The sequence below is a fragment of the Gobio gobio genome (assembly GCF_949357685.1).
Source record: "Gobio gobio genome assembly, chromosome: 16".
In the NCBI taxonomy this organism is placed as follows: domain Eukaryota; kingdom Metazoa; phylum Chordata; class Actinopteri; order Cypriniformes; family Gobionidae; genus Gobio; species Gobio gobio.
Genome location: NC_137109.1, coordinates 12,580,554 through 12,594,986, shown reverse-complemented (window position 1 = coordinate 12,594,986; position 14,433 = coordinate 12,580,554). Strand labels below are relative to the sequence as shown.

Below are 14,433 nucleotides of genomic sequence, written 5' to 3'. Positions count from 1 at the left end.
CGAGCAAGACGTGTAACTACAGCGCGCTTATTATAAACAGGACTTAATCGTGTGTTGTAAACCAAAAATCATAATTCTGATAATTTAGAAAAGTAATAGCAAATCTCTCCTCAACAAAACCCCATGATTTGAGGAATGGCTAAACCAAAGCGCTTTATTTTCCTCTCTGCATTGTTTGTCTATTAATAGTGGCTTTTAAGATCAGGAAACAAGAAAAGTGTTTTGCTTTCACTCCCCTTTGATGATTATCTGTAGGAATAAGAGTCATTCACACAGCCGGAGGGAAGTCCCTGTTAAAGGGGTCATGAATTGAGAAATCAGCTTCTAAGTCAGCCTTTGATATACAGTGGGGAGAACAAGTATTTGATACACTGCCGATTTTGCAGGTTTTCCTACTTACAAAGGTAATATAATGTAATTTTTATCATAGGTACACTTCAACTTCAAATTCAAAAATCGCGAAAATCACATTGTCTGATTTTTAAATAATTCATTTGCATTTTATTGCATGACATAAGTATTTGATCCCCTTTCACCCAGTAAGAATTCCGGCTCTCACAGACCTGTTAGTTTTTCTTTAAGAAGCCCTCCTGTTCTCCACTCATTACCAGTATTAACTGCACCTGTTTGAACTCATTACCTGTATAAAAGACACCTGTCCACACATTCAATCAAACAGACTCCAACCTCTCCACAATGGCCAATTTGTTGAAGCACATTTGGCACCAATTACAGCCTCAAGTCTTTTTGAGTATATGATGCTACGACCTTGGCACACCTATTTTTTCTCCCATTCATCTTTGCAGGACCTCTCAAGCTCCATCAGGTTGGATGGGGAGCGTCAGTGCACAGCCATTTTCAGATCTCCAGAGATGTTCAATCGGGTTCAAGTCTGGGCTCTGGCTGGGCCACTCAAGGACAGTCACAGAGTTGTCCCATAGCCACTCCTTTGTTATCTTGGCTGTGTGCTTGGGGTCGTTGTCCTGTTGGAAGATGGACCTTCGCCCCAGTCTGAGGTCCAGACCGCTCTGGAGCAGGTTTTCATCAAGGATGTCTCTGTACATTGCTGCATTCATCTTTCCCTCAATCATGCCCCTGAAAAACATCCCCACAGCATGATGCTGCCACCACCATGCTTCACTGTAGGGATGGTATTGGCCAGGTGATGAGCGGTGCCTAGTTTCCTCCAGACATGACGCTTGCCATTCAGGCCAAAGAGTTCAATCTTTGTTTCATCAGACTAGAGAATTTTGTTTCTCATGGTCTGAGAGTCCTTCAAGTGCTTTTTTGCAAACTCCAGACGGCATTTTAATGAGGAGGTGCTTCTGTCTGGCCACTCTACCATACAGGCCTGATTGGTGGAGTGCTGCAGAGATGGCTGTTCTTCTGGAAGGTTCTCCTCTCTCCACAGAGAAACGCTGGAGCTCTGTCAGAGTGGGTTCTTGGTCACCTCCTTGACTAAAGCCCTTCTCCCCCGATAGCTCAGTTTGGCCGGAGTCCTGGTGGTTCCAAACTTCTTCCATTTATGGATGATTGAAGCCACTGTGCTCATTGTGACCTTCAATACTGCAGAAATATTTCTGTACCCTTCCCTAGATCTGTGCCTCGATACAATCCTGTCTCGGAGGTCTAGATAATTCCTTGGACTTCATGGCTTGGTTTATGCTCTGACATGCACTGTTAAGGCCATTACATACTCTGCAAGAACAGAGAAAAAATTCTCACTCCCAGGGTTGCGAGAACAAAATGATGTAATTTTGTTCTGAGCCCTGGTTTGGGAGTTCTCGCAGCTTGTTCTCGACACATCATCTGAGCAGAACTTTTTTCTTGTGGGTGTCCCGAGAACTATTGTGTGATTGGTCAGAAATTTAAAGTGGGTGGGGTTACAGTGGAGAAACGGAAATGCTCGGTACCTGCTTTTCTCATGAGGTATGGAATGTCCTGGCCAGAACGAACTTTGTTCTTGCCACCTCGAGAAAACAAACAAATTTCTTTGTTCTTGTGGAGTATGTACCAAGCTTTAACTGTGGGACCTTATATAGACAGGTGTGTGCCTTTCCAAATCATGTCCAATCAACTGAATTTACCACAGGTGGACTCCAATCAAGTTGTAGAAACATCTCAAGGATGATCAGTGGAAACAGAAGCACCTGAGCTCAATTTTGAGTGGCATGGCAAAGGCTGTGAATACTTAAGTACAGTACATGTGATATTTCTGTTTGTTTATTTTTAATAAATTTGCTAAGATTTCAAACAAGCTTCTTTCACGTTGTCATTATAAGGTATTGTTTGTAGAATTGAGGAAAATAATGAATTTAATCAGTTTTGGAATAAGGCTGTAACAACAAAATGTGGAAAAAGTGAAGCGATGTGAATACTTTCCAGATGTACTGTATAACAAAAATAAACGTTTTTCCCATAACTGACTTGCCTGGTTAATTGCACAAGCAAATTAGACATTAAAATATTAATACACAGCAGAAAATGAAACAAATACCCACAACTAGAATTATCATTTCATTTTATTCAATAAGCTTGTCATAAATTATAGCACATTAAAATATTTTTGTGTTGAGAGTTACAAAGTGGATAGCAACATTTGTTGGTGGCCTGATCCGTTTTCCCAAAGAAAACAATGCATTGTCAGCGAGGGACATCGTAGCTTCATTAAACGCTTTCAAGCAGCTTATGATGAGAAGATGAGCAGCCACTGTCTATGCTGGATGAAGACAGATGAAGTATTACACCATCACGACAGACACGCTTTTACACAAAGTCACATTATAAGGATAGGGAAGGTGGACATTGGGAGAGGGGATGTGACACGAGGAGAACCTCAGCAAATAAAGAAAACATATAAAAGCACATTGTGTCTATGAGCGGATGTTGTGCAACAAGGAGGTTTGCATGTATTAAAAAACCCCAATACATGCTCACAATGATTCTGCAGACGGAAACATACAGGAAAATGAACACAGAAAATGTTCTTCACCGATGCGTCTGGCTACTCATGATGATGGCTGAATATGAACGGGAAGTAAGCAGGTGGGAATGATTGAAAACAGCTTGTTCAGAGTCTCTATGTGCAGTCCAGTCCACTACGTTTCATCTTTGTCCTATGCTCTTCCTTATTTTGCCATTATAGTCCATTAATCATTTGCTTTTTAACTTCTTTTATTCTTAATTGTCTCTAAGCACTCCCTCCCCCAGACGAGCCCCAGGCTGTGATTGGCCGGTGGGGCCAGGGGGCGTGTCTCTGCCTCTCTGCGGTCCAATCAAAGAACTCCCTGCTAAAGTTGAGCCGCGGAACAGAAGCTGGCTGTAACCCTGGGGCCGGTTCTAAGGGATTCTTCCATTCTACTTCGACATCTGCTGCTGAACATGAAGCAAGAACTCGTAATAAGAGAAGGCAGATTCAGTGCGGTCCTCCACGAGGTGCTGGAAAAAACTGGTCTTGGCCGAGGCGTCGTCCCTGGAGAAAGATAATATTGCACGTGTCAACATGAGATCAAACTTGGCTCTATTTAATTGTGAATGATTTAATGATGCACGTGTCTTCTAATCGATTATCAAAATGTGCATATGTGTTTTTTGTTGAGTATCATATTTGGCCTTTATGGCTCATATGATACAGTGAGAATATAGAGCTCAAACTCGAGGAGGAAAAAACAGCTCAGTTGAATTCAGAGGCCCAAACTGAGCAAAAATATATGCAATTTGATGCAGATGTTATTTATATGACCAAAAAGTAATGATGATGATGTTCGTCTGTTATAGGACAACTTAGTTTCAATAAACGAGCAGACACTGATTAGCTACTTGCTATAAGTTTATTTATATTCACACAGTAAACTAATCCTTTAAAACAAGTAGGCTACTTAAATTCTATAAGAGCTGCATAAAAATGAATGAGTAGCCTAGGCCTAAATTACAAATTATAAAATCTACATACCTTTATCAAAGAAAAAAGTCGAACAACGACTGTTGTGATAATACCTTAATTAAACTAACTAAATACAGGAAACAAAAAAAGTGCAATGACATTTTAAATTCCTAATCTTTTTCGACTTCCAAATTCTGTGACAGGAACACCAACATGTTCACTTTACTCGGTTTTAGTGACGATCTGACAGGGGTAGCTATGTTACCCGCAGTGCTAAAAACTCGCTCTGATGCTGTGCTTGTAGCACAAATACACATGTATTTACGTGCCAATTTTGCTAAGAGCGGATAGCGTGTTTCATTGTCTCTCCACCATGCTAGTGGATTAGCGGTTGTTCTTGGAGATAGCGGGTTAACTCTGTGTCAGCGCGCGCTCTGATCGGTAAAGGGGCAGAGATTTCAGACCTCCGTTTATTAAGGAGATCTCCAAGATTTCTCTTCTTGGTAGGGGGTGGTGCACAGACCTCTCCCGAATCATCTCCAGCAGTAGCAGCCTCCGAAGCACCACCAACTCCGTGTCCGTTTCCCTCGTCAGCTGAGGGAACCTATCTAAAATTTTTTTTTTTTTCATGTTTGTAAAAAATATTTTAATAACACGGTTTTGGCGGTTATAGAGTTCTAATGACGGTGTTTAACTATAACCGTCGGTCTCACGTTATATACTAACCGTCACACCCCTACAAACAATAACACAGAATTATGCTAAAAGGCCCGTTTTGTCGAGTGTCTTCATAAGAGCAGTCTTAAATGAGTTAAATAACGTCTTAAATGAACTGTTCGGCAGATCTTAAAGTGACAGCAGCCATAATGATGTCTGTCATTAAAGTTAATCAAACAACAAAGAGAACAGAGAAAATGTTATCTTTTATAAGGATTAATTTATATTTAATTAATAAATGATGCAGTTAAGACTGTAAAGTGTTTGATAACTTTATTAAATTTCTGTATTTCTGTTAGAGAGGTAGGAAAGCCACAGGTAAATATGACATTTATTATAATGGGTTTATGTGAAGATTGTTTTAACTTCTTAACCAGATTGAGGGCACATTCGTCCTCAAGCTTTATTTGTTTAAATTAGCTCAAGATGTAAGATGAGATGACTGTCAGATGTAAGTAATTACCATGACAATCTATACATCATTTAAAAGATCTAAGAGTCAAGCTTCCATTTTTTACCTCTGTTTTATTCTCAAAGTCTTATAGTGACAGTAATTTGTTAATATGTGTCAGAAGTTATGAATATGAAAACCGCGTCGGTACCGTTTGATTGTAATATGAGCCTCAGCTGATCTCATTCATAAAAAACTCCTCTATTCTCCTCACGAAGATTCGCGACAAATCAACATCCCTCAGGGCTTTAAAAAGTGTGCAGATGAGGAGAAATATTGATAGATTCTCATGTCTGTGTCAAATTTCTAAACAGAGGAGTTTTTTTTTATTTAATACTCTTGTGTGTTTTATTCAGGAGACTTTTATGTGTTGTTTCAATTGATACTGGCAGCCGGAGGGCGCTCTGTGCACATGTAGTCCATCTATGGTACAGACAGACGAAGAAGATACCATGTGCCATAATAGAAGTCCATAATAAAAGCTTCCTGAGATCGCGAAACATGCAAATAGAGACATTTGAAGACTAATAAACACACAATCGCGACGATGTATGGTTTGTCTGTGTTCTTTATACCATGTTAGGTGTATTCATAATAGATTATATTTATAATGCAATGCTATTCGACATAGCTTTGCTACGTTGTAGCAAGGAAGTAAACAGATGACAACGCTGTTCTGCAAACCAGTCTGTTAAATGCTCATTCATACTTAACGTTATCCGACAAACACCTAACGTTACAAACACTAACGTTAAAATCTCAACAGCGAACCTGACATTAGTGTAAATTATTCTTTGATTAGAGCTTTTATGTATTGTTTATCTACAGGCTTGCTAAACATGGTTCTGTGTTCGATTTGGCTACTATAGTAAAGCCAATGTTTAGTGTTCGTTTTGGGTTAATAGTTCTTGCGACAGATATTTGGCTATAATCGTTCTAAAAATCCAAAAGTAACAGTGCCATTCAGTAGCGATCACTATAGATCCGCAGTCTTTACTCTTGAGGACTGAACAGGTTCTGCTCGATCATCTTCACTAAAATGTTCTGGGTCTGATTCGGGCTCAGATTGGTATGGTTTTATTGACGCCATTGTTTCTAATACTACCCAAAGCACAGTCTACCGGTAAAGGTAAGGGGCGTAACGTTTCCGACAAACGTGCACTGCGGTTAGCGAATCACAACACACTGGGCCAGCCAAGCAATCTGAGCCCATTGCGTATTTTTGAGGGACTGGCTTCATACAACCCGGAAACAATCAGACCGTTTTTACAAGGAGGGACAGAACAGTGTAGAATAAATGTCAAACACAATCAAGCCTTCAAAAGAATGTGTTTAACCACCCCTTTAAATAAAATGTTCTATGAAATTAAAAATTTCATAGACATCAGTATCAGTTTTAGTATCAGTGATACTGGCCTTAATTCATAAAAGATGACATTACAACAAATATTTTAAATATACTGTCTTTATGATGTTTCTACATTAATTTTACGTTTTTCGTGCGCGTTTATCGTTGACGTTTGACGCCTTGTGACTAAACAAAGGGCGCCAATGTGAGTGAGCACACCGACGCAAAAACAAAATGTGTGCTCGACAAGACCATTTTGTGCTTGAGCGTCACCAAGTCGTTTTTTTGCAAAACGGCAGGCATAAAAGCATCATAAAAACAACAACAAAAAAAACGCCTTGGGTTAATTTTTTTGTTTTGACGTGGCACGTTAAAAACTGGCAAACACAAAATGGTCTTGCCGAGCACACATTGATATGACAAAGAGGAAGTAGGTAGACAAAGGCTGAATCCAAAATCTCCCCCTAAACCCTCATTCACTATTTTCTACGTTAGTCATTGCGGTGCAATGTGGGATTGAATGAGTGCACTCAATAACTATGGTACCGTACGTCCACTATGGTTTTGGACACCACTACAAATGGCTGTTCCCTAATAGTGCCCTATTTGAGGGTATAGGGGGCGATTTTGGATTCACCCAAAGAAGAAGTGCTGCTGATGCTGCTTGCCAGCTAGCAAAAAGTGTGTGAATGGTTTTGGCAAGCACGTAAATACTGTCTTTCTTTCTTCTGTGTGACAAGCGAGTGTCAGAAGCGTAAAGTGCCGCAGCACCACCTTGTGTACCGGGAGCGGCATCTACAGAATTTGCACATTCACATTCATTGCCAGTGAAAATCACTGTGGTGTGAACACAAATACGTGCCGAAAAAAGTCTCGAAAAACGCTGCCGATAAGCGCGCGAGAATAAACCTGGGGCGTATTACAGAAACGGTCTATCTTAGGTCTTAACTTAAGATATGAGAAGTTAATTAAGGATTTTTCACAATTTCGTATAGCAAAAGCAAATCATAACTTGATTCAGGGTTCTTATTCAGGGTTCTTATCCAATCTTCCAAAATCTCATCTTATCTGTAGTTGGAAAATCTTAAACAGCTCCAACGAGTTCGGTAATCAACTGTCAGGTTCAGTGTTTCCCCTAGGATTTTTTTCAGGGGGGGTGGTAGATCTCCCGAAACTACTAGTGTCGCGGAGCGGGAGTGTTAAGGATACACGGTGTTGCCATAGACAATAAATTAATTAATTTGGAAAATAAATATAAACAACATTTATTTATACATCACACAACTATTTACAACACAAAAGAGGTTGGCTTTGCTTGAGTTGTTTCTCTGGATTCTGTTGCTTTTAAAAGAAGTTTAAGTTCGTCACCTTCTCCATTCCTCTTTGACTACATTGAGCTTGCAAATCCGTTTTTTTTTTGTGGAATATATTTCAGGGCTGAATGCTAAGGATTTTTTTTACTTGCCCTGCCAGAATTTTCTCAGTCTAGAGCAGTGGGTGATTTTTTTGTCATCTCGATATTTATATAGCCAATGACGATATTTTCAGACTTTCTGTGTTTTCACTGTTATACGGTAGGGGGCGCTGTAGCACATTTCCTGGACGAGAACAGAATCTCCTGATCAAAACACAGACGAAGAAGCAGCAACGTGCAATATCATGTTTAAGCAGATGCATATGTAAAATAACGCGATCATCAACATTAAACAGCATATACTAAATCACAACTGCCTAATGTTATTGAATGAAATGTCAACCCAGGACAAGTTATAGGACTGTGAAGCTTTGGGGTGTTGATGAACTCGATCTACAACATCGGTGTTTTGTTCATCGTTCGGACGTAAATTCTTTTACAAAAACGTTATTTTCTAAGCTTTATGCTCAAAATGTTGCTTTTTCATGAAACTTGCAACATTTAAGTGTTTATTGAAATAATAATGTATGAAGCTAGAATAAAACAGTGGGTCTGTTCTTTCTTTTGATATATTGCATGTATAGATATTCATTCATGATATTCTGTGGGCCATGAAGCTGAATATGAATATGACCATAAATGCTGGCGGTGACTGGAAAATTTCATGTTTACGTTCATTTAAAAGACCTAACCGACTATGTTTACAATGATACTCAACAAGGCCTTTGATAAAGCATTTTGATATAATTTTGTGTGAATATTCGCATGCTATGAGACGTGTGGCCATGCTTATGTGTTGTTGCTGCGCTTTGCGAGTAGCAAACTGAGAGACACACTTTCTCGTCTGTGTGTGCTTGAATATTTAAAGGGTTAGTTCACCCAAAAATGAAAATTCTGTCATTAATTACTCACCCTCATGTCGTTCGACACCCGTAAGACCTCCGTTCATCTTCAGAACACAAATGAAGATATTTTAGTTGAAATCTGATGGCTCTGAAAGGCCTCCATTGGCACAATGCACGATTCACTCTCAAGATCCTTAAGACGTACAAAAGACGTCGTTACAAAGTCCATCTCACTACAGTGGTTCTACAATAACTTTATGGAGTGACGAGAATAGTTTTTGTGCGCAAAAAAACCCTAAATAACGACTTATATAGTGATGACGATTTCAAAACACGGCATCATGAAGCTTCGTAGCGTTATGAATCAGTGAGTCGATTCAGCAGTTTGGATCACCAAATTTCATCAGTTTGGCGGTTTGACACGCGATCCGAATCATGATTCGACTCACTGATTCATAACGCTTCGAAGCTTCATGATGCCGTGTTTTGAAATCGTCATCACTATACAAGTCGTTATTTATGTTTTTTTTGCGCACAAAAACTATTCTCGTCACTCCATAAAGTTATTGTAGAACCACTGTAGTGAGATGGACTTTGTAACGGCGTCTTTAGTACCTTTTAAGGGTCTTGAGAGTGAAAGTGCCATTGTGCCAATGGAGGCCTTTCAGAGCCATCAGATTTCAAGTAAAATATCTTCATTTGTGTTCCGAAGATGAACGGAGGTCTTATGGGTGTCGAACGACATGAGGGTAAGTAATTAATGACAGAATTTTCATTTTTGGGTGAACTAACCCTTTAATTGAATATTAAAAATGGGCAAATGATCAACTTCCGTGAAGATGCAGCATTGGGCCGAGTGTCTTTCACGCAGGCACTGAACCATCGGGCAATTCTTATTGTCGACCGTAATGATGATAAATCATTTTTGTCAATGGGCCGCACCCCAAAACAATGGTAGGGGAAACACTGAGGTCTGTTACCAAGCTATCAACAACGCGCAAACTGATTCTGAGGTAAACCTAAAATCAAAATGGAGAAACAACGGAATGCTTTTAATTTCAGTGCGGCAGAGACTGAAAATTGATAAGCTCCGTTGAAAAGTTAAAGGTCCCATGGCATAGCATTTTTCTATTATTTTATAGTGTTTCCTGAGGTGTACTTATATTGTTAGTATGATTTTTACATCATAAAATGTCATAATTTAGAAATAAAAGGCATTTTTTCTATACTGCTGTTTGCCCTGTGGCTGAATGCCCTGTTTCAAGAGGCGTGTCTGCTGTGAGACTTCAGTGAATACGCCCACTGTTGTGATTGGCTGACATCTTTGCATTTGAAATGAGCGGAGGGGGCGTGGTTTAACGAGGTCTACGAGGCACGAGCAGGCACGAGCTGCTGCCAGAGAGACGGACCTGAGTTCACTTATCATCAGTTCTCTCAGCATGTCTCAGTTCAGGGTGAACTATTGTAGTTACAGCATATACTTCAGGTTATTAGTTTATTTCTAGTCGGAGGGGCTGTCACTCATGTCAGAAAGTTAGTAACTTTAGTAAATTATGGATCAGCGCTGACTCGAGACGCGAACCGTTTAGAACGATTCAGTCCGATTTGGTGAACTGGTTCGGTTCACTAAAAAGAACCGATTCAAAAGAATGATTCGTTCGCGAACCGGACATCACGGAGACGGAGCGATTGCTAACAAAGTTATTTATAGTAACTACTGATTTATGAGAGCGCTGTCTGTCAGCGCGAGTTTATTGTGTTTGTATCTGAGAGTTCTGAATAAACACGAGTCCCAGTCACGCCGAGTCCGTCTTCATCATTATTCTACCATCTTTGTAACACATGCAATGTACCATTACAGCGAGATGAACGAGTTATTAAGTATTGATTAAAGCATTATTTCTAGATATGTTCCAATCATATGAAAAGCGCCAGTGACGCGCATTGAGTAACTTACACAGCGCAAACAAAGACACAACAGCAGTAATCGAATGTAATCCAGTTTATTGTGGGGAAAGCTGGCTAGCCTAGCCCGAATATGCTCACGCTTACCCCCCTTCTGCTTAAACTCACGCCGCGTTTGGTGCCTTCGCTGTGGGCCAGATGCAGTACTGGGGGTCGGGGATGTTGAAGGCCGAGCTTTGGCGTGCGTGAGGTTTATCTCTAAAGATGTGGCTCTGCCGATGTTAAGCAGAAACTCCCGACTGTATGCACATTTAAGAACAGATAGACTCGACGAGGACGTACAAAAACACTGACTCACAAGATAGAAAACACGAAAACACCGTTCTGTCGGGAGAGAGAGAAGCCGCAGTGTGTGCACGAATAATAAATAATTAGCTACACATAAGAAATCACTGATCACAGATCTGAAGAAAGACTTCTGTTTTCATTTGTACATCCAAACACTGAGAAACTGCCAGCATTCACTCGTTCACTGCCATGATCTCTAGAGCGTTTGCATGGGCGTGCCAGATTCTCTGGGCGGAGGAAAGGGAGGTAACCGTTCCTGCTTGGACGTCAAACCAGGAGACTTCAGGATTGGCTCGTCTGGCCTGTCATTTTCTCAAAGGCAGAGAAAGACAGCCAGAACTCGGTTTTACACCGATCAACATTTCTATCCACTTGGGGACAATATTCAGGCTAGGGGAACTCATATTAATGTTGAAATACCTCATAAAATGAAAATTTCATGCCATGGGACCTTTAAAGCCTGTTTTATAAATCGCCTTTTGCAAAAACAAAAAAAAGTAAGGCGTTAGTCACTTGAAGAATGACCGTAATGCCCCGTGACGGCTCGTTGGCCTCTGTAATGTTGGTCATCAAAAACGCAGCACATCCTCTGGAACCTCCAAAAGTCACTCCAATGTCAAACGTCGCTGCTCTACGCCTTTTATAATTAATAAATGTAATACTCTCTCGAAAAAAGCTTTTTGTACTGTGATTTTTTACCTTTGGATTTCAAAAAGGTTTGAAGTTAGGACACCAGTGGGGTTGTCCTAAAGTTAAGACCGCAATTAGGATTTTTTGTCATGTTAGGATGCTTCTGTAATACCCGTTTCCTATCCATAGTTAAGATAAAATTATGCACTTAAGAAATGTCATTCTGTAATAGCTTTTGTCCTAAACGGGGTCCCAACTCAAATGTCCATGGCTACCAAACAGATAGGAAAGGATTCAGATGTTTCTGTAATACTCCCCCTGATGATCATATTTAATACTCACATGGATATGGATAATCAAGTAAACCTAACTTGCTTCAGTCCAGTTAAGTATTCATCTTAAATATTACTAGCAATATAAAAGTTATTCTTACATTTACTTCATAAAAATCAAAATTTCACAGCAAAAAGATGCCTACAATTACACTAAAAGACTTTGACTTGCTACAAAAGTCTAAACTATCAATCGGACGAACTGTAGGAGATTGTGCGACAGGTTTTTCAGAAGTTTTGTTTGTGTTGATTATTTATAATTTGCATATCAAATATCACAGTAGGATTTATAGGTTTAAGACACATTAAATCTGAGAGGAATGTTAGTGGGCTCATTTAAACACAGATTTCATAACCAACCAACATCTTTAAAAAAACTCTCGAAGGAATGCAGCTCCCACTGTGAGAGGAGGCAGTCTGTGATAGTATAAAAACACACCATCCTCCCTCAGGAACAATACACTGCCCTGTGACTATGAATAACAGGGGCGGAAAGGGAGAGATAAAGCGATTGGGAAAGATGGAGAGGAAGAAAGCTGTACGGAATTAGGAGAGACGTAGAGAGAGAGCAGACTTACTTGACCACATGAAAAGCAGGATGGAAGGTTCTAGACTCCAGCAGCCAAGAAATGAACGCTCGAGTTCGCTCCGAATACGTCGTCTGCAGCTCTGGAATCTCAGTCTGTTAAACAAGAACCACCAAAACATGTTTTCTATTCATTCCCAAAATGTTTCGGTTTTCGTCAGTAACATGAAGGATAATCATTAAATGATTACATTGTTCATGTTTTATGCTTTCATTTGATTACCAGTTTCTGATAATAAAACAGACCACACAGAATTTCTGAAAAAACTATACAAAATACTGGGACCTATTATTGTTAAAATATGTATAAATTATAAGGTTGTTTTTATGAATCCAATTGATTAAGCATGCTTTAACATTTAATTAAAATATTAATTAAAACGGAATCCACAAAAATAAAAATGGAAACACGGAATTTAGAAAAAATAACATTTAAGAAAAATGAAATGTTATTTTGGGGGGAATTTTGGAATGTAATTTTGCCCCCCCCCCCAAGTTTCAAGTACAAGTTTCATGAATTAATTAATTAGACATTTTGTATACTAAAAATTAAAATGTAACCATTAAAATGGACAAAAGAAAAATGTTTATGAAAAAAATAATAATTATTAAACAAAATGTATTTCATAGGGCACTAGGTATGAAGCGTGTGTAGGACGGTGGTTTCTGGTGTGAAGTATGTGAGGCTTGGATCATTCAGAGAAACGATACGGAGCCTCTCCAGAGATAATGTCGGCCAAAATGAAAAACAAACTTTGGTTCACATTCTAATGCTGATCAGAAGCAGCTTCTGTCTTTCATAACTCAAAGAATATGATGCTATGGACAGAGAGGAGAAACATGAGAGGTATGAATGCTGTTTTAACACACGAGGCCATATTCTACTATTCTTTTCCCTGTTTCAACAAAAACAACAAAAAGATCATGATCATTGCAATGTTTACATTCATATACTAATATATATATATTATATGGGAATATGGCAAAATATATCATGATTTTCTTTCTGCAGAAAAATCATGATTCTATCAATTTTTTTCATTTTAGTTTTACTATTTTGCATGCGACAGCGCAGCACAGCTAAACGAATTTATCCATTTTAAATTTGCTGTATATCACTAGTCTTCTTCAAATGAAATATATTTGCAAATAACAGCACATATATACAGCCGTATGTCTGATCATGAACGCGATGACACGATGGGTTATTCTGATATACCAATGACAATGAAGTAGACCGAAAATTCAAAGAAGAATTGGCAAAAAAGTAACTGCTTTATTCTTTCTGTGTTAAACTGATGTGTGTCGCTTGTTCAGAGACTGTAGTGCTCTTAAATGTACTGAAAATATTATTAGACCTTTTAAATGTTCTTCCGCGTTTCTCCCTCGTTTTGGCAGTTTGTTGTTATATAGGGTTAGATTTTTTTAAATGCATCAAGGTGCCCTCAACTGCATCAAGGTGCCCTTTATTTCCCTCTGTGGTCATAATTTAATATTCATGTGTTGGTATAATGAGTGTGTTTTATTGTCTGTCTCCCTTCTTCCCCTTAGGGCTGCCACAAGCATTATTATGATAATAATCGATAATGAAAATCATCGATAATGATGAGTCGGATCTGCCCCCTGTGCACGGTAATATTGCAACAGTTGCGCCAAATTACAGCACTGAATAATGCATTTTTATGGACAAAAGATGTATCTAGAAATAGTGGAGTGGAAACAGAGTGAGCTGCTGCAGGAAAGGTACATGATCCAAGCAACCAAAACATGAGAACTCTTTATTTTAAGCTTCAAGTTAATGCATTAGTGGCTTTTTATCCGATTAATCGGAAAAATAATGGGCCAACTAATCGATTATCAAAATAATTGTTAGTTGCTGCCCTAATAATGTCTGAATACTAATCTAATGACACATCAAATGTCTGATTAAGCAAGACTACATACTGATATGCTCACGTTTGTGACATTTATGTA

General features: G+C 39.1%; 1 protein-coding gene across 2 annotated transcripts in view; it reads right to left on the bottom strand.

Moving 5' to 3' along the window:
• Positions 1-2,505: 2,505 nt before the first annotated feature.
• Positions 2,506-14,433, bottom strand: part of sec24b (SEC24 homolog B, COPII coat complex component) — a 55,216-nt gene continuing 43,288 nt past the window's right edge. For both annotated transcript variants that reach the window (XM_079839059.1, XM_079839060.1), the window contains 2 exons: positions 12,452-12,555; positions 2,506-3,472 (listed from right to left, as the gene is read on the bottom strand). In XM_079839059.1, the coding sequence (XP_079695185.1) occupies positions 3,358-3,472; positions 12,452-12,555 (219 nt within the window). In that variant the 3' untranslated portion in view covers positions 2,506-3,357. The remainder of the gene's footprint in view (positions 3,473-12,451; positions 12,556-14,433) is intronic.